The sequence below is a fragment of the Labrus bergylta genome, chromosome 3 (assembly GCF_963930695.1).
Source record: "Labrus bergylta chromosome 3, fLabBer1.1, whole genome shotgun sequence".
NCBI lineage: Eukaryota > Metazoa > Chordata > Actinopteri > Labriformes > Labridae > Labrus > Labrus bergylta.
In genome coordinates this window covers 24,624,646-24,648,680 of record NC_089197.1, presented here as the reverse complement: position 1 = coordinate 24,648,680, position 24,035 = coordinate 24,624,646, and the positions used below count along the sequence as shown (strand labels likewise).

The following is a 24,035-nucleotide window of genomic DNA, read 5'->3' as shown; positions in this document are numbered from 1 at the left end:
TTTGGTGTCTTTTATTGTCCAATACTTATAATGAGGAATCCATTATCATAATAGAGATATCAAACTATTTAATTTAAATGATTCAATGTAAGGTGTCTTAAAAAATACACAGGAAGCCATTTATTAACAGATGCTCCTTAATTTTATCTTACTGCAAAATAAGATATTGTACATTTTACAAAATATCATGTTCAGTCATTTCAGTGTTACTTAAACTTCACTTTGTCCAAAAATACTCCCTTTGTTTTTCTTATCTTTATATTGGCACATTAACTTTGGTGAGCTCACTTCAACACTAATATTGTCTGCATCATATGCATCATGTTCATAATCAAGTAGTTTTAATATCATGTTCAAAAATGGAAATGCATTCCTAAAATACTTCTAACATGAAGTTTCCTTTTAAAGAGTGTGCTGTTCCACAGTTCTGATTAACAACAAGTAATATTTGTATAACTGGCTGATAACAACTATGAAGTACAAAAATCCACTCAAATCTATGCTGTTCTGAAAAAATACCTATATTTTATAAAAAATCAGAGTCACAGGGAGATTTTTAGAAAAGTGTGATAAGTACCGGTATTTAATATTTGACTGGATTGGATATGGATTATCCCATCACAAATAAAACACTGTTGCCATGCTGATTGTTTCGTCTACACTGAAAAAAATAAGCAGCTGCTCTCGACACTGTTTGCTAGTCTGAAACACTGATAACACTTAGCTTATCAGAAAAAAGCCTCAAACTATATCAGGATTGTTGAAGTTGTTCTGAAACGCCTGTGGTATCTGTGGTAACGGCACATTTACAGAAATTGAATGGGTGTATCTGTTTACAGTAGGACCACACACACAAGGATTATGCTTAGTGAAATAACTTGCATTCAGGGTGAAAACTGTGGACACTGACTATAAAGTTCCTCTGTAGAAAGCTAATAACAATTTCCATTCAGTTTATTGCTTTTGCAGGAAAGAAATGCTAACGATAAATATCAAAAATGTGTCTGAATTTCATACCAATCTTAAGGATCTAAATTATAGCCATTTGTGTACGGATGAGCTTTTCTGGTTTGCAAAAAAAACAGTCCATCAGCAGTCATTCACATACTTTTTTCCTGCCAGAAACACAAAAATCAGTCCAAAAATCATAAATAATAACTCTTTAAAAACTCTCTTGTTCAATGTTGAGCTTGTTAGCCTGTCATGCTATCAGCAATCTGGCTTTCACAGCTGTCAACAGGCTGAAAATGGTAAAAAAAAAAATCAATAACTTTGTAATTCTGAAAGCCAGTCTCTGGCATTTTGTGCCACCTCCAGAGCACAACCAACGTTACACGCTACATCTTTTGTAACACTGTTTTTGCCTTAGTGGGGAAATGTTGGAAAATAAATAAATAAATAGAAATCAAAGAGCTAATAGAAAACGAAAATATGGCACCTATAAAAATCTGTGACCTTATAAATAATACACTCTAAAGTTTGACACTGTGGCATTGATTTCTAAGGGTCAAATGTAACAGCTCTTTGCTGAGCTGTGGACTGATTGGTGGATATGTACACCAATGTGTCTCATTATTCTACAAAAATAGAATAAACATCTTTTGAACTCAAAAGTCCATACTTCACAATTGATGCCTCTACCCAGAACCATCTGAAAGCAGCTCTGAGGTGCTGCCTCCTGTTCACGGCTGGAATGTATTCTGATGACGCCCATGCTCCGAGTATAGCAGCTAAGCAGCTAATAACAGGTCATGAGTAAATAGTGATAACCTCCCGACCTCCACCTCGCACCAGCAGCACTCTTTCCAGACCTTCAGTCAACACCTCCAGAAATTCCATGTCTGAGGTAGAAGTTAAAGGAGTAAAAGAAAAACAAAATAACAGCCTGAACACAGTTTTTTTCATTAGTGCACTTTAAATGAGCCAAGGCCCCTATTGTACGATCTGATTTGGAAAGGATACAGTTTTCATCCCCATCGGCATTTCGAGGTGGTCCTGGCATGTTGAGCAGCACTAAACGAGCATCATGGGACCTGTTGACTATTACCTCATTCAGCTTCACAGCAGTGTGCATCCGCCGCACATTGGACTGATCCCTGGTGTGCAGCAAGGATTGGAGACACAAAATAAAATACATTTGCTCAGATAAGGATTCTTAAAAAAATATATATATATATAAATATATATATATATATATATATATATATATATATATATATATATATATATATATATTTCAGTTACCTTTCAGTGCAGCAAACCCCAAAAAATATAGAAGTTGAGGACAAAGCTTGAACACTTGACTCACGGTTTGAGGCTCATCAGTTCTCTGAAGTTCTCGGGTGCATTGTTCCTGTTCCTCCTCTCCGCCTCACACTTCTCTCTCGTCCATGTCATCTGTACCTTCTCTGGAGGAGCCTCCACCACTTCCTCCTCCTCATCTGAGTAGAGACTTCCCATACGCACCAAAGAGTGTCTGTCCTTCACCAACTGTGCCTGTGAGGGCCAGGGGATTATTATAAAGCTTGGGTGTCTACATACAGTATGTAACTAACTACAAACACGATTTCACCAGTTTAAACAAACACTTTTGAAACGTGAGCATGAAAACACATGCAGTTTATTTATTTCATTGTTTTCTAATGCATTTGGTTGAATATTCTTTTAAATCTATTTCATTACAAATGTTTCAGCATGAAAACATTTTGCATAAGCAGACATACTTCTCTTTGTCTTTCTGCACTGGAAAGCCTCATCTGCCTCAACATCTGGGACCTCTGCTCCATCATTAAAGTTCTCTCATAGGTGTATGCTGAGATGTCACTGTCGTGCTAAAGTACAATGAGAACAAAACAATTATTGTGTACAAATGAAACCTTTTTGTCATTTGGCTCAAGGCAAGCAGTTTTTATTTGTATCTGTTAGAACTTGAAGTTTTCACTTTTGCTCGGTTTGGTACGTGTAAGAGGGGTTCTCACCATCTCCACCACCTCCACCTCAGCCTCTATTCTCAGCTGGTAAAGGAAGGTTGCCAGATCTTTCTTCATCTGGATGCTGTTATCATCCATCTGGGCTACAGTGAAGATGCGCATCTTGCATTTTCTCCAAACCTGAAATGCAAATAAACCATCTGGTTCATCACAAGTGTAATATAAAGTCGCAATAATAAACAATACTTAGAGAAATTATCATGCAAAACAAAGGCTGTAAAAAGCAAGAAAATAGCTCAATAATGTAAAAGTAAAGACTATTTGAGGAGTGCATTGGAGTTAGGAATAGTCACATGGTCGATTTATTTTGATTGTCATTACAATGACTTTGTCCTCTATTTTTCATTTGAGATTTTATACCTCAACTTAAATACGTTTTGACCACACTAAAACACTGTGAAACATCCTTCAAAGATTTGCATTACTCTGTAGCCAACATATAGAGGGTAAAACTTCAGCATTCAAAACTTTTAAAGTAGCTTAACAGAATAAAACTCAACCCACTTTGTGCTGTTTGAGCAGGAAAGGCAGCAGCATTAGCATCCCCCCATCATGGACGATCCACCACACATCAATGTTGCCATCTGTGAAGCGTTCATGGTTGCTTGGGTAGAAGGAAACATTTTTGGGAACCATCAGCGCGAGCTGGGCAGCTGTGGTGCAGCGGACTGTGTCTGCGTAAAGAGGAGCACAAGGTGGCATGAAGACATATTATACCATATACATTCATGTAGCCACAACGGACATTCTCTACAGATTACGTTAAATGTACTCCAAATGCTGATTGGGTCTTTTAAGTGTCCAGTGTGATTCTTACTGATGAAAGTCTTCCAGGCTCGGGGGTCCTCGCTCTGTCTCCAGCCATACGGCCAGCCCATCACCACAGTGTTGTGCTGCATGCCCCCAAGACCACTGGACTGGATCAGATGGACAACACCCTCCCGCACCTTAGCTGCCACTACGACCTGGCAGAAACCCTTGACCCTCTCAATCTCCATCATATTCTTAATGGCCTGGCATAAAAAAAAAAAAAGGAAATCTGAACTTAAATCTGGGGTCATATAAGGAAGAAATCAGATAATGAATATTCAAACAGTTTTGAAACATAGAACTATCTAAGTATCAGACAGACAGACAGACAGACAAAAAGTTATCTCAAAATGTAGATTTACAAGTAGATGAAGGTGCATGCCTTAAATTGATATAAAGATTTAGCTAACAACTTGTGATGAATGCTTTTGAACTGATGAAGCATGTTTTCCTTTCATTGTGCTTTGCAAGTCACAAAAGGTGATTAGTTGTAACAATAAGTTCTAACACAGTCAGCAGTACAGCACAAAGGAGAATAGAATAGAGCATGTACAGTATACCCAGACCCTTTCTAGTATTTACCTGTTCAGCTGCCTGCATTTCACCGTAACTGTCCAGGAAGTTGCCCTGCAGGACGGAGCCCACAATGGTCAGACCCTTTCCTGCCTTCAGCTGCGAGGCAAAGGTGAGCAGGCGAGGGTATTTTACATGGAGGTCCTCATCCAGCTTCAACAGCACCAACAGCTGAGGTCTGTAGTGTATAAAGATAGTCAATAAGAGACAAAGGCCGAATCTTTGAACACCTGTAGAAAAAGTGTCACTATATCAGAGGGAAAGGATCACTGGATGAAGTAGATTAAAATAAGGATTATAAATATATTTGCTGCTGATATAACATTACAGCATTTAACTGTAAATCATGTCCTTAAAACATCTTGAATTAAAATATTTAAGCACTCTTCTCTCTAAACGCTAAACTTTATTTTCTACTACTCAGAGTTTGACAAACATCAAAAGTTTTGTGGCAAAACAGGAAGTTCAGTGTATGCGTGGTTGCTTATCACACATCAAAAGATGACTCACAAACTAACAGGAAATGCAAAACAGTGTGTAATATAAAGAAGAACTGATAGCAAACATTTCATGTGTTCCTTGTGTTTTGTAGCATTACCATAAGTGTGGAGGGCACTGTTATACAGGTAGTTGTTTTTATGGAAGGCATATATTACGCTTGTCCAGAAGGATGCTAAACAATATTTTTAAGATGCCTTAAACAAATCTTTGGATAAAACCGGCAGTTTCTCACACCTTTAAGATGACACCGAACACATTTTTGAGGTGGAAACATCATGTGAACTATTTGGTAGCGTTCAGATGGTGGAAATGTGGGGTGATTAGAGCAGCTTAAATTATAAATTTTTCTCATATCTGAAGATGGATTTGAAAAACAAAATGTATATCATAGGATGCAATTTAATTTGGCTTCCCAGAGATGCAATAGAATAAATCTTTTTATTAAATTCATAGTCATCTTAAAGGTATAGCTGCACCTCCAGTTCTTGGTGTGGGGCGGTCCGATCTCTAGCCTCAGCAGGGCATATCGAGCAGCGCTTAGGGACAGTCCTCTTATGCCGTCTCCCCATTCCTTCTCGGCTCTGTTGTTGTTTGTGAGCAGAAGAGATGATGCAAAACACATAGCTAAGAGACATTTTAATAAACCAGCTGTCCTAGGAATTCTCAACAGACATGCAACGATTAGACAGAAACACAGTGATGCAACCGTACTCCCCCCAGGAATGTACTGATTTTTTCACAGAAAAACAAAAGTGCAGACTGTCGACATACCCCTGGTATTCAATGTACTTGTAGATCATCCCAGCAATCCCCATGGCTATGATCGCATAGTACCAGGAGGAGATGAACATTAAAGCCAGACACATACTCATGCCAAGGAAGGACAAGGCCCTGCAGGTGTGACATAAAGAGATTTACAGAAACTTTATTCATCAGTTCTCATCATGCATTGCATGCAATGTTTTTTCATATACACAAACAACTGTAGCACACATCTTACAAATGTGGTTTGAATGCATGAGACAGCCAAGACGGTCCAAATATAGGAAACATTTGGCATGCACCATATTCTGTCATATGTGATATAAACAAAGACTGTGTGGATACATCTGTGCTCACCAGTGGTAATATTTAAACCTCGGCCTCCAGTTGGGTGTGCGTAGAAGAGTCTGAACTGCACAGGCTAAGTTCACAAAAAGATAGCACATCAAGAAGAACCTGTAGAATAAATACAAACACATGTGGAATAAATCAACTCATAGTATGAGCAGTGCTGTTAAACTAAACTACAATATTTATGTCCATATGTGTGAGAGACGTTCATGTGTGGGTCGTTTGCTGTTATATTTTTTGGCAGTTTAGCTTGTATATGAGCTTACATGGAAAGGATGGGAGCCACCATATCCAGAGAGGCAATAAGAATGCCAAGTTCAGCTATAAGACCTGTCAGTAGTAGTGCCCAGGTTGGCTCTCCGTTTGTCTTTCCATGACCAAACACCTGAAACAAAATAGAAGTTCAACACCAACTAACATATGCAAATCACTTACTGTTTGGTACTTTGACATATTAAAATAAGCTTGTTAGTCAAACAAATATAGCCGAATGCAAACATTTCCATCATATCACAACATGCTAAATAGTTAGAGGTAACTGGTGTGCAATAGAAGAAGTCATTTATGCCTGGGAGGAATTTGTTGCACAATGGCTATGATGTAATTAAACAATATATAATGAACAATGTGTGCTGTCCCACCCTAAGGAAAGGAATGATGTTGTCCTTGGCAATGGCCTGGAGAAGACGTGGAGCCCCAGTAAGAGACTGCAGACCTGCCCCAACTGTAGAGAAGAAGGAGCCAATGACAATGACCCACGGAGATGGCCAGGAGAGCGTTCCCACCACCAAGTTTTTTCTAACAGCGTCCCCAAACCTGCAAATACACACTCAAGTCATCTTTTTGACGCAAAAGTTATACTTTCCTACAAATGTTAACAATAATAACAGTAGTACATTGCATTTAAACACAAAACTTACTTGTCCCTGAGGACTACTCCTTCAATACAAGACCCAAACAGGACCACAGAGCTGAAATCTGAACGAGAGGTCAAGGAGCTTCAGGTGACATATGGGTGTATATCAGATCTGCTTTCCTATTCTGTTTAGAGAGGCAACATTGTGTGTGTGTGTGTGTGTGTGTGTGTGTGTGTGTGTGTGTGTGTGTGTGTGTGTGTGTGTGTGTGTGTGTGTGTGTGTGTGTTTTCTCACTGAAGAAGTAAGGATACAAACAAGGGAAGTAGTAGTAATAGCTAAGATAGTCCCCACAGGGATGGACTTCTGAGCATCACGGAGATCCCCAGATCTGTTAGAGCCGGCCATGATACCTATAAAAACATAAAGTATAGACAGCTGGTATGAACCAAGAATATGAAAACAGTATGACTATGCCCCCTACTGGCTGAATTAGGAGGTTTAAAGCCCCCTCTTATGTTGCACATGAAGAGAAAGTCACTGAGTTTGACTCATTTTATAAACATTCAGGTAGCTTAATTTTGAATCTGTGTGTGTATCATGTTAGACATGGATTATTAGCTTCTACAGGTAAACTAGTTTCTAGTGACTAATGTATTGTATAGACACTTATACACACTTGAAGTTGCTTTCAAAGTAATGCAATTACTGAATTAAAACTAAAATGACATCTCTGTGCACCATCACATGATATTTTTTGGTTGATGACATTATAATACCTGTGGCAGATGGGAAGAAGATCCCCACCAGTAGTGTGAAGGATGTAGCGATGTCAGCTGACACATACATGCCAAAGTTCTCCGCAGCACCATGAGCATCCACTGACTGAAGCGCAGCTTTCTCTAAGATTTCACCTTTCTGCATGTAATCCCCCCACATGTTTTCTAACAACAGAGAACAGACATTACAACCATTAGCGACACATTTTCATTAGAACCTTCATTTTATCAGGCCTTTCAAAATGTTGTCATTTTCTGCAAGAAAAAAATCAAGATAAATGATGATAATCATGCTGATAAACTAAGGTTTATGGCAAATTGACCTTAAATTGACTAATATGGAATTGGGGTTTACAACTATTTTCTAACTATAACCATATTGTATTTAAAATCATGCGTTTATACGTGGATCACTGAGAGTTTTTACCATGAACTAAATCCCACGCTTTTTACTTAAATCCAAGTAAACTCATTATAAATGTACCTCTGATAATCCCGCTGCTTAATCCAGGAATGCCCTGTATTTCTGTCACATTGTTCTGGATGAAGTAGTCGTCACACTGAGTGCTGCTCATGTTCCCAGGCAGACAGAACTTTTCCCACAGCTGACTGGGGACTGTGATGTTTCCTTTTAGCACAGTTTTAGCACACACATCAAATCGATCTCTTGCCAAAGTCCTGTTTCCCAGCATGCAGATCCTACAGCAATAGAATCAAAAAAATACTGTGTCATTCTGCAACATATGGAACATCCTCCTCCTCATCATCATCATGTATCTTGTTTGTCATCATAAACTAGAGCTAACTCAGAAATATTCTCCCACATAGGATTGTTCTTGCCTTCAAAAGCTAATATCTAAATTGTCACTGTACATTTTTTAAATGTGGCAGACAGGACACATAATCATAAATAGCCAAAAAAAAAAAGAAAAGAAAAACATGATAAACATTATGTATTTTTTCGTGTGAAAAAACATGTTATACAGAAGTAGCCCTCTCTTCCCCATAACCACCAGTTCCGCAATAATTCCCATTATTCCTGTTGAGTGTTTCTGTTCTAGTAAACCTTCTCTGCAGACTTACGAGAAATCAGGCGGGTGAGTCATGGATTTAATTGCTCCAGCATAGATGGAGACAATTGAGATAATTACGCAGGCCAGGAAAAGAGAGGCCAGCTTGTTGACATATTTCACTCCTACAAAAACCACCACAGCCATCAGACTGAGGCAGATGGAGCCGTAGACTCGCATATTGTTCAGCATGGCACTGTCGCTCCCAGGGGGGTCTGTGGCATGAAAGATGGCTGCCTGGGGGACCAGATATTTCTTGGGAGGGAACAAAAAAAAACAAGACAATTGCTACACATACACAAATGCATATTCCATTACAGAAGCGTGTTCAGGATTTTTTCATACGAGGGATAGATGATAATATTTTAGCAACAGAACTGACCAAGAATATTTCGATTGCCCCCAGTATGTACATGGCCGAAGCAAAGGTGGTGCCCAAGTAGAAACACAGCCCCACTGCTCCTCCAAACTCAGGGCCAAGAGAGCGGGAGATCATGAAGTATGCCCCTCCAGCTGCAACAGTAAAACTGTTTGTTACACACAGCAACACTTGAAGGCCTGCTACATGCTGTAGACTTAACAGTGAATCTGTACTACCCCCAAGTGGTGGAGTTATGGCAATACTACAGTATGTGTTGAGAAAAAGTCCAACCATCAAAAAAGAAAAATGCTAAAAATGCTTATTTCCCAGTTGTGCAAATTGTGTTCCAAACATATTTACAGTACTGAAGATACTTGTTGAATAATGTGTGTTATTGTTAATGTGTCTATATGGGCTAATTAAATATAGTGAAAGTGAAGCATTACCTGGAACAACACCATTGGTAGCAATAGCACTCATTGATATGGCTGTCAGCATCGTCTGCAAAGGAAAGAAAATAAAAGGACACTCATAAAGATGGCAACTGCTGAAATCATTCAGTTTCCATTTAAGGGAGCATATTCCTCACCATGTAGAATACATTGCGGCATACACAATCTGTTGGCCAATCAATGCAAAAATAGCAAACTGACCCCCCCAAAAATGTACCGTAATTGTTATTCTAAGCCTTAAACCTCTCTATCTGCTCAGGCAGACAGAGACATATTTTATTAGCTTGTTTTGCAGTAAAACCTGGCCTACATTGCTGGTGGAGTGAACCTAGTACTACAGAGAATGTGTTTCATTGGACAGTACACATTGTGAGGCATACTAACACATGAGCAGCACATGAGGACAATCAGCAGAGACTGCATGATGCCAGCCATCCCGACAATCCACGTCAGCCGCAGAAAAAGAATGACACCAAAAATGTTCTGCAGACACGGCAAGTAGACTCCCATCAAAGTGCCCATGTTGGGAGACTGATGGAGAGAAAGAGAGGGGAGAAAGGAGAGAGAGGTGGGGGGGGGGGGGGGGGGGGGGGGGGCGGATATTGACCATGACATTTCAGGAAACAAGTGAATTGATCATTAGTATTGATTGATGTACTTTTTAAAGGTCATCCAATCATGTTATCAGCCCTTTCCCTGTATGCAGGGCTTACACAGCCACACTGGGACTGAGCATTCAAAAGCAGAGACAATCAGTCAACAAGTCTTAATACTAAACTACAACTTCAGCCAGAGGTGGAGGATAATGTTTCTTAACCTCAAAAGACATTGTGTACTCATGATAGAAACAGTGAGCCATAGTGTTTCTCCACTCCTGACCTTGGGGGTCTTCCTGCGTGAGGCCTGAGCACTTTCCTCCTCCTCGTGCTCCTTGGCACCCTGTGTGATGTTGGTGTAGCTGACCAGGCGGCTGAGCAGGGAGGAGACCTTGGGCCTGATGTCCAGTTCTTCCTGAAGGAAGAGAGCGGGGATGAGGTCAAATTAATGAGTTTGCTTTAAGTCTGTTTTCTGAGGGAAATAATGTAAGGCAAAAAAATATGGACCTCAAACAGAGCCAGGTTCCGGTCATAGAAGTCATTCCTCTTGCTAGCAGCATCAGCACTGTTGAGAAATGGACTGTCCTCTTTATGGTTCCCATGTCCTATGTGAACAGGAAACAAAATGAAGGTTACCTTAACAAAAATATAAAACATAAACCATTTTACTTCACCAGCAGACTTATAATTTAGTGACAATATATCAGGCTAATAATTTTCTTAAAGATGTATTAAAGGCTCTGTGCTAATGCATACAGTCATCAATGTTTAATACATTTAGTGAACCTTGCAAATCATTCATGTCAAAGCGATGCTTGTTTTCATCTAAATTGTATATTGAAATAAAAGTTATAGTTTAATGTAAGAGTTTTATTCTGTGTCATTTTCATTTATTTAAAATGGTATGTGCAATAATGGGTCGACAAACATTTGTTTCAAAGGGTCAATCTGTGACACATGCACATTGTCAATAAACAGTCAATGATAGAAAACAGAACTGGTTTAAATCTTTAATACCATCATGTAAGTTACTTTTTTAGTACCTAACTTTTTTTTTAGTTTTATCTAGATTCATTACCAAAGAAAATATTTTATACGTTTACATTGTGCATTTCTGACTCTTATAGTGAATTAAGGCAGCAGTAGAAGATAACATTTCCATTAGGATTAATATAGCCAACTGCTATTGCCTTAAGTAATAACACAATCCAAACAGCACATTATAAAGTTTGTCTACTTCCACCAGAATGCAGTCAGCTTTCACCTGTATTTAAAATAACATATATATCTTATTAATACGATTAGGAAACACATGGAGTGCAGTGAAGGTGCAGTGAAAGGCCAAAGGCAGCAGAGCCAAACAAAGCAGAGTCCAGGTGAAATGCAGGCACATAATAAGATTTCACTCTCATTAACTTCTGCTTTTGAAGAAAAGAATCACGCAGAGATGAGCACAGTGCCTGGAGCAATTATGGAGCACAAAATAGCACCGCAAAATTATCAAACACACATTCATACTCACAGGCAGGCACACACCTCATTACCCCAAAATTACCTCACCTTGGGTTATTAGAGCATGTAAACTTCATCAGCAGCATCTCAAAGCACAAAGTGACCCTGCAGCTCAAAGACTGCAAAATTGGCATGAAATAATAAAAAAAAACCTCTCGTATATTTAAAATGTTGACGCTCTGTTGAAAGTGATTCAGTTGCGCCTCCATGCTGGTATTCACTCACCTGTGTTCTGTGTCCCACTGCTGCTAGATTCACTGTGGGTGAGCATAGTTGTACGCTGTGTGTGCAGTCTGCAGCAGTGTACTCTGTGCTCTAGCTTGGGGAATAGTCGATTACTATCCGGGACACCCATGGTCACCCAGGGTGAAAACTCATTCAGGGGACTGATCTAACACATGGAGCATGGTGAGGGGGATGAGAGGTGGAGAGTGGAGGGTATAGTTTTAACTCACTCAACACACACACACACACACACACACACACACACACACACACACAGTGTGCATGTCTGCTCGAGGGGGTAGAAGATACTTCGGATGGATTAAAAGTGTCTCAAAGAAGTGCAGAATTTAAAAAACTACATGTGTAATGATATTCCAGATAAATTATAAGACATAAACACTGTTCTGAGCCATTATTCATACGATGCAGCAAAAAGTACAGTGACTTGCACAAGTCCTACTTAGATGTGACCATATTTAACATTGTTACCATCTTCAAGAAGTAGAGATTAGAGACATTGTTTGCTATTTTGATCTTGTAATTAATGAAAAACGAGCAGTACAGCTCTCTGTTTGGTGCAAAGTTTACCTAAGGGCAGTTGTTTGCATCTGATTATAGTGATTTTTCAACAGAACACTTGAAGCTTTCACCAGTTTAATTTGTATGTAATCTTGAATACCATGTATCAGCAACTTGAAAATTATGGACTATGTTGTGTTGTTTCCTTAAATGAAACCTAAATAAAATCCACTATGATTGACATTTTTAACAAGCTTGGCTTTAGCAAGGTACTTTCAGAAAAAAAAAAAAAAAATCAAAATGATGTTCTGATGGGTTAATGAGATGGAGTTATATATCTGAATTATAACCAGGAGCAAAACATGTTAAGTTTAAAATAAATCAGTAATTTGTCATTTGAAGCATAAATGCCGAATCCCTGTTGGTCTGCCTTTCCAACCGTGACACCTACTCTACTCAGCTGGATGTTAGGGAAGAGATAAGAGCAAAAACGATGGCAACACTGTCCTCTAGTGTCCTCTTGCTGTCAGTGGCGTGTGATCAAAGGACAGAGTCTGTGTTTGAAGAAAAAAAGAAGGCAAACTAATGCAGGTTAGATGTAGACACTGATTTACCTGAAGGGATATCTAGCACTTTTTTTGCAGCATGCAAATGAATATCTCGCCTGATGATAAACCTTAAAGCTTCAAACTCAGGCCAGCAAACTAAAAGTCACTTTAACTTTGATGCAAGGCAGTGGGGTCTCTAACCTGCGTAAAATGTCTTATTAAAAAGATTAAAGATTAACTGGCCTGTTATGAAGGCACACAGGAGTCATGCTGTGTGCACTGAAGGATTTATGGGAGCGTGTACCGACATGTCGCCTTGCCCCCACTGAACACAGCCCACACCCACAGCCAAGGAGATCAAAGACTGTCGGTGCTGTGGAGCCCAAACATTTACAAAAAGATGATTCAATGAATAACTATGTGGAGACAAGCATCTGTAGATCAATTCCAAGACAAGACACCACACTGTCAAGACTTTTCAAAGTGCAAAGTGGATTGGGCAGTTTTTACACTCATCGTCAAAATGACAATTTTTAAAAACAGAAACCACCCTGAGCCTTTGCTCTTTAAAGCCTATTAGACATGGAAAACAATATCGGCGTCTTTTAGCGTCTTAGGGTTTTGAAAAAGCCTCTTTGCTAAACTTCCTCTTTAATAACGTTAAATAAACATTATAGGACTTAACAGTGAAAGGCACAAGTCAAACAGATTAGCCCACCTTGCACAACTAATCGCACATTGTGGCAACAATGTTTTACTTAAAATATGTTAGGAGAACATGTTTTTTTATACACTAGTGCTTGAGTAAATCACAAACTAAATTGAAGCACATCTATCTTTTTCTCCATCTGCTTATATACACTGCATACTTTTGAAAGCATTGTCACAATGCCCCAAGTCGGCTGAAACATTGCACCACTGTTACCTTTGAGTAGCTAAAATAGTTTAAGGGCAAACGTGTTCTCCAATGTCAACTGCATTTAGGTGTTTTTATGGTTGCAGGCCTTTAAAATGATTCTCTGCCCTCTCAGAGTCATTGTGACAACTAATTTTAATCCACCATCTTATTACCAACCTGCAGCATGAAAAAAAAAATGTGCACGAACACCCATCTTAAAAATGCAAACCTAAACATGGCTCATTTAGAATATTCCATTCATCCATTATCTACCGCTTATCCTTTTCAGGGTCATGAAGGGGCTGGTGCTGACCCAGCTGTCATTGGACGAGAGTCACCAATTTACCTAATGAGCTTATTTTTGGAATGTGGGAGGAAGCCGGAGTACCTGGAAGGATCACACACATGCAAAGGGAGAACATGCTAACTTCACACAGAAAGGCCTGTTCAATTGGGATTTGAACCAGGAACCTTCTCACTGTGAGGCAACAGCACTTACCACTGCACTTCATTTAACAATATTATTTTCATAAAACTGCTAGAGACCTACCAAAATCAGAATGATCAGAATTAAACCTCATCACATTTCTCATAAGCAAAAGTTGTTTTTAAAGGTACAAAATCTGACAAAAACTGCAAAAAAGGAGCACACTTGACAGTAAACACAGTTTCAGGTGCACAACTGCAACAAGACTAAAAAGAGACACAAAAGTCTCAGCACTAGGCCTTCATCAGCATCCGTTGTTGTTTTGCTGCTATTACCCAGATAAAGAAAATTTACAGGACATTAAGTGCGCTGACTTATCTGTCTCTTTCCAAAATCTGACAAAGGCTAAGCTCAATTGTGTCATAATGTCCTTTTGTGCATTTTATACACATCATACATAACATCATTGCAGTGCAGTGATAAGCAGCTTTGCCAATTTCATGCAGTGGGTTTTCTCTGTCACTAACTTTTAACATGTTAACTAATTTAAATGTGTTGGTATATATTATATAGAGTATGTATAGTCCTATTCCACTTGTATAGGCCTACACAGTATAATACAGCATGTACTGTCATGCTGATCAGGAAAAATGAACATGGGCAGTCAGATTATACACTATCAGTTTATATTCCTTGGTATAACTTCATTTTTTTATTTTCATTGTCACCAACTGATTCTGGCTTTATATACAGTTCCTTTCGACTCCTTGTATTTTTTTTCTCCTCCATAATATTCAGGTGTAACAACAGGCCAACTCTTTTATAACTCTGTTTAATCTGAACAGAACAGAGGAATGCTAACCTGCTGAGTCGTGCAGCAAAACACATTAGCTTTGATGTGTGCTAATGACGAGAAAAGAATGACAACTTAGCCTTATTGCCTCAGGGGCTCAATGTGGGCAGGAAGAGGTGCATCATATAACAGACCCTTGAGAAGATACATCAGCTGATTATGACTGCCAACTGGGTGTAGTACTGTATGAAGTTCATGCTCTACTCACAAATGTTTGCTTAGTGTAAATGTTACAGCTCAGATCCTATACTGTACCTGCCATGACACGGATACAGACTGCCTTGTATATGTACACATCATGTGCTGTGTGTTCATGTCATAAATAGCACACAAGCACACTCCAATCTTAGAATTACGAGTTCAGTAATGGCAGTTTTTACCTAAGTTAGTTGATTCCTAGGTGAGCGTGACAATCTGAAAGGGCTACATGGTGATATTTCATGCTAGTATGATATTTTTCTTATTCATCTTATCAAGTTAAACCCTGAAAAAAAAATCAGCTCTGCAGAAACACTGAACTTAACAATCTCTTGTTTCATACCTAAATAGGCAGTGTGAAGAAAAAACACAATAGAGCACGGACGCACTTGTGTATTTAGTCAGTTGGAGATCTTCAGTGAGAGCAAAGGTTGTGCAAAGGGAAAATAAATATCTGTTCTGCTCTGAAGTTCTATTGCCATTAAGATGTGAATGAGCAGATGGAACAATGATGGAAGATGATTCAGGAAATTATGTGTTACAAATTATCTCATCAAAGTATCTTTAAAATGTATACCATCGAATTCAGCTTAGATAAATGTTATGTATGCATGTTAGCATGATTGCTTATGTGTGTCTTTTTTTTGTTCCAACTCTGTCATCAGCTCCACATTTGTGCTCCAGCACAGAGTGTGTTTATCTGTTCTGAGCCATCTGTGTGGTATGCCAGACGGCCTGACGGGAGTGACCCCCTGTTGTCCTGCATTAGAGGGGGAACACACAGCAGCATTCTCCAAATGATTCACTCATTACATATAATAAATAATAATAATACATTTTATTCATAAGCGCTTTTAAAAACTCAAAGACACTTTACAATAGTTAAAACATAAAGAACAGCACAGTAAGGACAGACTAACGGACATCGCAACATTACACACAAATCATAAAGATAACAACAATAAAGATAACAACAATAAAGGTAAACTACAGAAAACAGGAAATACATCACAATCATACATTAAAAGCTTGTTTAAAGAGGTGAGTTTTGATAAGTGATTTGAAAGTAGGATGGTCGGTGCAGTGTTGAATGTGTGTAGGGAGTGAGTTCCAGAGGGAGGGGGCAGCTATGGAGAAGGCTCTGTCCCCCCAGGTTCGGTGCTTGGTTCTAAGAGGGGGGGATAGGAGGTTGGCTTTTGGTTGGCTATGTTTCTCAGGAGCTATTTGATTTTTGCCAAACAAACAAGGGATGCTTTCAATACATGGACTACTTATGTATATTGTTCTTTTGCTTTTAGAACACAGACATGTAGAAAGAATCCAAGAATCGCCACCTTAACGTGGTGGAGGAGTTTGCGTGTCCCAGTGAACCCGGGAGCTGTGTTGTCGGGGGCAATAGCCCCTGGTAGGGTCTCCCAAGGCAAAGTGGTCCCAGGGGAGGGGCCAGACTTAGAGCGGTTCAACAAATACCCCTATGAAGCGGCATACATGGAAGCAAGCCACCTCGCCCGGAAGAGGGAAACCGGGGCACCCCCCTGGAGCCAGACCCCGAGGGCGAGCGTCTGGTGGCCAGGCTTTCCTCCATGGGGCCCGGTCGGGCTCAGCCTGAAACAACCACATGGAGCCGCCGCCCTGTAGGCCCACCACCCGCAGGGAGAGGCATGGGGGAAGGGTGCATGCAGAGCCAGGTGGCAGGCGTAGGCGGAGGCCTGGGCATTCTGATTCCTGGCAGCGCAGACTGGCTCTAACAGCTAGACATAGTTGGGCTTGCCTCTACGCAAAGCGTCGGTTCTGGAACCAAACTCCTAGGGGGGCTGCTGGACTCTCTCTTTTTCTGGAGTTGCCCAGGGTGAGAGGCGCCGGGCGGGTGTGGGGATACTCACAAGCCCCCGTCTGAGCGCCGCTGTGTTGGAGTTTTCCCTGGTGAACGAGAGGGTCGCCTCTCTGTGACTTCAGATTGCAGAGAGGCAGGCTCTGACTGTTGTATGTGCATATGCACCTAACAGCAGCTCAAAGTACACGGCCTTCTTGGAGTCTCTGGGTGGGGTCCTGGAGGGGGTTCCATCTAGGGAGTCTGTAGTTCCACTGGGGGACTTCAACGCTCACGTGGGCGACGACGGGGACACCTGGAGGGGAGTGATTGGGAGAAACGGCCTGCCCGATCTGAACCCGAGTGGTGTTTTGTTGTTGGACTTCTGTGCTAGTCATGGATTGGCCATAACAAACACCAAGTGCAAGCATAGGGATGTTCATAAGTCTACCTGGTACCAGAGCACCCTAGGCCAAAGATCGATGATCGACTTTGTAGTTGTTTCGTCAGATCTCCGGCCATATGTTTTGGACACTCAGGTAAAGAGAGGAGTAGAGCTGTCAACTGATCACCACCTGGTGGTGAGTGGTTCATGTTCAAAGCCTCCATTGTAGAAGCTGCGGCTAGGAGTTGCGGCCAGAAGACCGTCGGTGCCTGTCGTGGAGGCAACCTTAGAACCCGCTGGTGGATACCAGTGATGAAGGAAGCCGTCAGGTTGAAGAAGGAGGCCTTTCAGGCTTGGTTAGCCCAGGGGTCTCTGGAAGCAGCTGACAGGTATCGGGTGGCTCGGAGGGCTGTGGCAAAAACCAGGGTGTGGGAGGAGTTCGGGGAGGCTTTGGAGAAGGACTTTTGGTTGGCCTCAAGGAGGTTCTGGCAAACCATCTGGAAGGGAAAGAAGGGCTTGCCCCAGGCTGTTATCAACACGGGTGGAGAACTGCTGACCTGAACTGGGGACATTGTTGGGCGGTGGAAGGAATACTTTGAGGAACTCCTGAACCCAGACAATACGTCCTCTGAAGAGGAGGCAGAGTCTTAAGATCCAGGGGAAGCCTTACCACTAACCTTGGCAGAGATCACTGAGGCAGTTAGAAAGCTCCTCAGTGGCAAGGCGCGATGAGATTCGCCCTGAGATGCTAAAGACTCTGGACATTGTTGGGCTGTCTTGGCTGACACGCCTTTTCAATGTCGCTTGGAAATCTGGGACAGTGCCTGTGAAGTGGCAGATCAGTGTGGTGGTTCCCATTTTCAAAAAGGGGGACCGGAGGGTGTGCTCCAATTATCGAGGTATCACACTTCTCAGCCTTCCGGGGAAAGCTTACTCTAGGGTGCTGGAAAGGAGGCTCCGGCCGATTGTCAAACCTCGGATACAGGAGGAACAATGTGGATTCCGTCCCAGCCGTGGGACAGTGGACCAGCTCTTTACCCTCGCAGGGCTTCTTGGGGGAGCATGGGAATTTGTTCATCGAGTCTACATGTGTTTTGTGAATTTGGAGAAGGCTTTTGACTGTGTCCCTTGGGGGATCATGTGGGGGGTACTGCGGGAATATGGGGCCCCGGGGCCGTTGGTACGAGTCATCCGGTCCCTGTATGACCAAAGTGGGAGCTGTGTCCGCATCCTCGGCACAAAGTCAGACACGTTTCCAGTGCCTCCGCCAGGGTTGCCCCTTGTCACTGGTCCTGTTTGTGATCTTCATGGACAGGATCTCAAGGAGCAGCCGGGGGGAGGAGGGTTTCCAGTTTGGGGACCTCAAAATCTCATCTCTGCTTTTTGCAGATGACATGGTTGTGTTGGCTTCCTCAAGCTGGGACCTCCAGCAGGCATTGGGGCGGTTTGCGAAGCGGCTGGGATGAGGGTTAGCACTTCCAAGTCCCAGGCCATGGTTCTCTGCCGGAAAAAGGTGGATTGTTCTCTCCGGGTGGGGAGTGAGTCCTTGCCCCAAGAGTTCAAGTATCTCGGAGTCTTGTTCACGAATGAGGGTAGGATGAAGCGTGAGATTGACAGAAGGACTGGCTCGGCGTCTGCAGTAATGCAGGAGTTGTGCTGGACCGTTGTGGCGAAGAGGGATACAAGCGGCTGGAATGAGCTTCCTCCGGGTGGTGGCTGGGCTCAGCCTTAGAGATAGGGTGAGGAGCTCAGACATTCGGGGGGAGCTCGGAGTAGAGCCGCTGCTCCTCCGCATCGGAAGGAGCCAGTTGAGGTGATTTGGGCATCTGTTAAGGATGCCTCCTGGATGCCTCCCTTTTGAGGTTTTCCAGGCACGACCAACTGGGAGGAGACCCCGGGGCAGACCCAGAATGCGCTGGAGGGATTATATATCCCGTCTAGCCTGGGAACGCCTCGGAATCCCCCAGGAGGAGCTGAAAAACGTTGCTGGGGAGAGGTAAGTCTGGGTTGACTTACTGCGCCTGCTACCACTGCAACCCGACCTCGGATAAGCGGAAGAAAATGGATGGATGGACATGTAGAAATTTGTCTGAATGTGTGCAGTATTCACCCAGCAGATAAAGAACAATTTAAGCCAGGTTTTTGTCTATTCCTGAACATTTTGAGCCAAATATTTGATTGCTATACAGGCTTGTGCTTGCTTCTATGTTCATCTGCTAGTTAGTCAGACTGAAGTTTTAAGCAGGAAACAGCTGCTATCATGTGGCTAGAAAACAACACTGAGAAGGGTAGTTATAGACTGAACTACAAGTATCAGGTCAATATGCAGCACTGAAATGCACTTCAGATTTGAGGGAAACAGCCATATTGTGTGGTACAGGTAAAATAAATATTATACATTTGATGCTTTATTGACATTTTGATAACTGCAAGCTTCCTTAATGAGCTCTGTCTGCTGCCACCAAGTGGCCAAAATAATCAGAGTCACTATAAAACATGGGTTTCAATCTTGTTTTTTTTTCATTTACAGATATTAACTAATTGAACTGATTATATTTCTCTAAGAAATACATCAGGTGTCACATGACATTAGTAGGGAATAAATATTGTTTCGTTTACTCTTTCTCTTTCAAATTCAAGAGTATTAATTTCTTTAACAATGACATAAGGGCTGTGATGTTACCACAACAGATAATAAAAAAAAGTGGTTTAAAAATAAATACTTGAAAAAATAGAAAGCTAGTGAAGCATGATTTTGACAAGCTCTTTATGCAAATGTTGTGTCCACCTAGGCTAGGGCAAGTTGTGATAAAATCAAAAACATATGCTCTTATTTCCCGGATAGAAAAAATGTAGAGGAAAACTCTGTAACAAACTTTCCTTCCTGGGATGTGAGAGCTATTTCAGGCTGGTTGCTCTTGCTCAGGAGAGCAGCGCTGTCACAATGACCACAGTGTGGGCAATGTGCTGTGCTCAACAGAGCCAAGTTCGCAGGCTGGAACAGACTCTGCACTGTGTCATTTCCTCCATGCTATACACACACACACGTCACATAGGAATTGAGGCACACAGCATAGGCCTACCACCTCCCGGCAGCCCACTCCCATGATGAAATCATAAAGTATTCACACCCATTTTAGGACTGCTTCTACCAGAGCACAGTAACACACCCAAACTTTTCCTTCCTTAAATCTGTCACAACTTTGAATAAAAAAAGCAGGAGAAATATGAATTATGTCTACATTGCTACTCTTTTCACTGGAAAAACTTTTTTAAAGTAATGATTTAAGATAAATCTGGTCATGTGACTGAATAATTCTTATCTTGTATGACATGTAAATGTCAACTCCACTTCTTTAAGAAGCTGTAAGTTTACAGTTCCAGCACGTGTTTCAAACTTAATGGTACCATACTTTGCGCCCTTTAATCCATCTCATCATTCATAATGTCTAGGTTCCTTCTTTTTCTTCCTCTTTCTTCTTCTTTTAACCCTTTTTAGGATATAGTAATCCTTGCAGTTTTTCACTAAGTTTAATGGTTGTTGTTCTCAGGAAGTCCTCCTCGGTTGAGTTACAAAGACGTATGACAGCAGGAAGACGAGGGAGGCAGTACCAGGCTTACCCCAAAACAAGTCCATAAAATTTGGAGGGTTATTTCAGGACATCTGCTTTTCCTTCCCCCTCTGTTATCATTATGTCATAGTACAAAGTTCTGCAAAACAGCTTCCAAGCAACAACCTTTCAACACAAATTTAAAGCTCTGTTTCTTTCGTATATTTCGATACATTTCTGATGTTCAAGACTGGCATTTGGCTTTACAGGGTGACGTCCATGCATTCCACAAATATACAAGCAGACAGCTAGGTCAACATGTTCTCAGATTCCTGCTTGCTACACTTGAAATATCATTTCACCTTATCTCTGTGGCTCTCTAAAAGATAAATAACTTTATGCATGGTTGCACAGCACTAATTTCTAGTAAATTGATATGTATGCATTCCCTACTTATACTCACTAAAAGCTATATGACCATCACGGTTTTTTTTTCTAATTTTATCCAGTTTAAAGAGGAAAGATTTTCACTGCTAGGTTGTAATGTGATACAAACGGATGGTTTTGGTGCCCAGCCTGGCATTCTGGTTGGGTGCTTCATAGAGACCACACCCATGTGTGTCTTCTATTAAACAACTCTTTTCCCCCATCTGGTTCACTCCCTAAACCCACACACAACAACCCTGTTCTCTCATAATCCCACAAGCACCTCTTCTTGTCTTCCCATTCTCTGATACAGTGGAAAAAGAAATGAGTGACAGTGAAAGACAAGCTGAGGCAGAGAGGCGAGGAGGGACAAATCTGGTCCTGTGTTGTGGAGCAGCCAATCTATCTGAAAGGAAATCCCTCCCTGGCACAAAGAGAGCTCCATCTTTTGTTCGAGGAAGCACTTGAGGCCTTTTCTTGTTGTGGTGGTACTGCCACCCCCCCTCACACAATCCCACCCTCCGTTGTGCTTTTCCCCCACGGTTCTCACCTCCTTCATTATTTCCCCTTTGTTACTCATCTGTCCCCGATTTTATTTTAAAAGGACTCCAAAAGCCAGGAAATAGAGTCTAAAATGTTAAGAGAAATGTTGCAACAACTTTGCTGAGCTGCTGACTTTGAGCGAGCTGTCAAAAACAAACCCGCCTGCTGTAGGAAAACTGCTTTCTGTCGCTGGAGAATTGCCATGGTAACCATACAACCAGCTGTTCAGTGCCTCTCAGGACAAAGTAAATCTTCCCCATGCTGTCCTATGTCCGACTCATGAACTTTCACATTAAGTACACACTTTTCACATTGAAAACATGATCAAAATAGTCATGTTTTTCATGTTTTGTCCAAGCTATAAGATAAAGAGTTTGAAAAAAGTTGTGAGACTCACCATCAGAGCTGACAGTGTCATGATGATCAGGGTAGTCTTGTCCAGTGTCCCTGTAATCCACCCAGTTAATGCCCTCCAGACTGTCATAGTTGGACTGAGCTTGATCCTTCACAGGTACCACAGTGAAGTGAGGCATGTTTTCATCACTCTGCGTCTCCGTCTCACACTCAACATAGCAGGCTAGCTGTTAGCCTCAACCTCAGCTCAACTCCCACTAATGGCAACTACATTCCACTACACTGCGCTCACTTCCTCTGGAGGGTATTACCATACTCCCCGCCCACAGGCCGTCCCCTCCTGGGTTTTGTGTGTGAACAGAAAGGGTTTGGAGGTCTGGGGGATGCATTTGGGATGACATTCACACAAGTAGATGTGACCTGCAGGGCACAGCTTTTATTGAAGAGTTTGCTTTGTCATCTCCAAGTTATCTGAGGTTTAGAGAGTGTAGGGTCAGCCCATCTTTGCTCTGTGTCAGAATGACTGCTGACAGAGTGAACTAAGTCTGTTCAAGGTTCAGACAGAGAGTCATCTGTGTGTGCAGGCCTTTCCCAAAACACACACAGACAGCGACGTGGCAGTTTGAAAAAATAATCAAACTACTTTGGTGACGGGGAAGCGAAAGGAAAGAGAGGGAAGGGTTTTTGCTGCAATCTTTTAAAACAGCTGTACATGTGGATGTCCTTTCAACCTTTGACCCCATGGTCATCAGAATTTGAAAGGTTGCCAAATCATCATTCAATCAATATTTTTACAAATATTTTGAAGTCAAAATCTTATGACCTGGTATGGTATTCAGGAGTTGCGAGAAAAGGCTCAGCAGTGAATTGCAGAATCATCTCTAGCAGACAGTTAAGTTTACTGCCTCTTTCCAGGAAGAGTAGCTCCTCTCAAACCATAAAACAGCAGATCAAATACCTGAAAGCTGTTATTAGAGGTCTTGTTTAAGGCAGCTGAAAATCTTGCTACTGCTCTGTTAGTGTCTGAGAGGTTTTTTAAATAAACTTGGTAGACTGTCTTTGGTCAGTTTTCTTTGCTCTATTAACAGCTATCTGCTATTCCAGGAAAAATACATTTAGAAAAAAAAGTTTTTCACTTTCTTGTTTGAAACGTAGGGACAGTCACATCTGTACATGTGCACATAAAACAAGAACTTCATCAAACTTGGATCTGCTCACTCTAGATAATTACAGACAAGCTTCAGGTCTTGGACATTTTTCTGGCCACTGTGAAAGTAAATGGAAACTTTACTCAGATGTTAAGTTCTAAGTTAGTAAGGCAAGCGCTAAGACTTTTCTATGTCTTTGACTCATGACCTTGTAGTCTTACAACGTATGTACTTGAAAAACTAAAACTCATTGATATAATTAAATATTTAAACTAACACAGGCTTGATCATCTGTATGGGCATGTTTGCTCCTTTAAGATAATTCTCCATGATGTATTAAAAGTTGTCAAAGTGAAATAAAGGAATCTGTCGATTGCTTGATATTTTGTGTAAATCTAAAAAAGTATGGCCATGTTCTGTCTTGGGCAATGAATAAGTTTTTTTTTGATGATTCAAACAGGCCCATGTATTATGACTAAGATTCTTTTGTAATTCATATCTCCCATATATTTATACAGTTGTGTATCACAAAATGTATT

General features: G+C 41.3%; 1 protein-coding gene across 1 annotated transcript; it reads right to left on the bottom strand.

Annotated features, from left to right (window-relative positions):
- Positions 1–105: 105 nt before the first annotated feature.
- Positions 106–22,620, bottom strand: slc12a4 (solute carrier family 12 member 4). Its single transcript, XM_020632048.3, has 24 exons — positions 22,392–22,620; positions 10,607–10,704; positions 10,383–10,514; positions 9,888–10,034; positions 9,498–9,552; positions 9,073–9,203; positions 8,704–8,945; positions 8,105–8,319; positions 7,621–7,785; positions 7,156–7,254; positions 6,908–6,965; positions 6,629–6,803; positions 6,254–6,372; positions 5,994–6,092; positions 5,646–5,765; positions 5,351–5,455; positions 4,383–4,551; positions 3,808–4,003; positions 3,495–3,664; positions 2,979–3,110; positions 2,724–2,831; positions 2,309–2,496; positions 1,963–2,096; positions 106–1,841 (listed from the first exon to the last, which is right to left on the bottom strand). Exons 1-24 carry the CDS (start codon positions 22,525–22,527, stop codon positions 1,750–1,752), a joined length of 3,285 nt encoding a protein of 1,094 aa, XP_020487704.1. The 5' UTR covers positions 22,528–22,620; the 3' UTR covers positions 106–1,749.
- Positions 22,621–24,035: the final 1,415 nt, after the last annotated feature.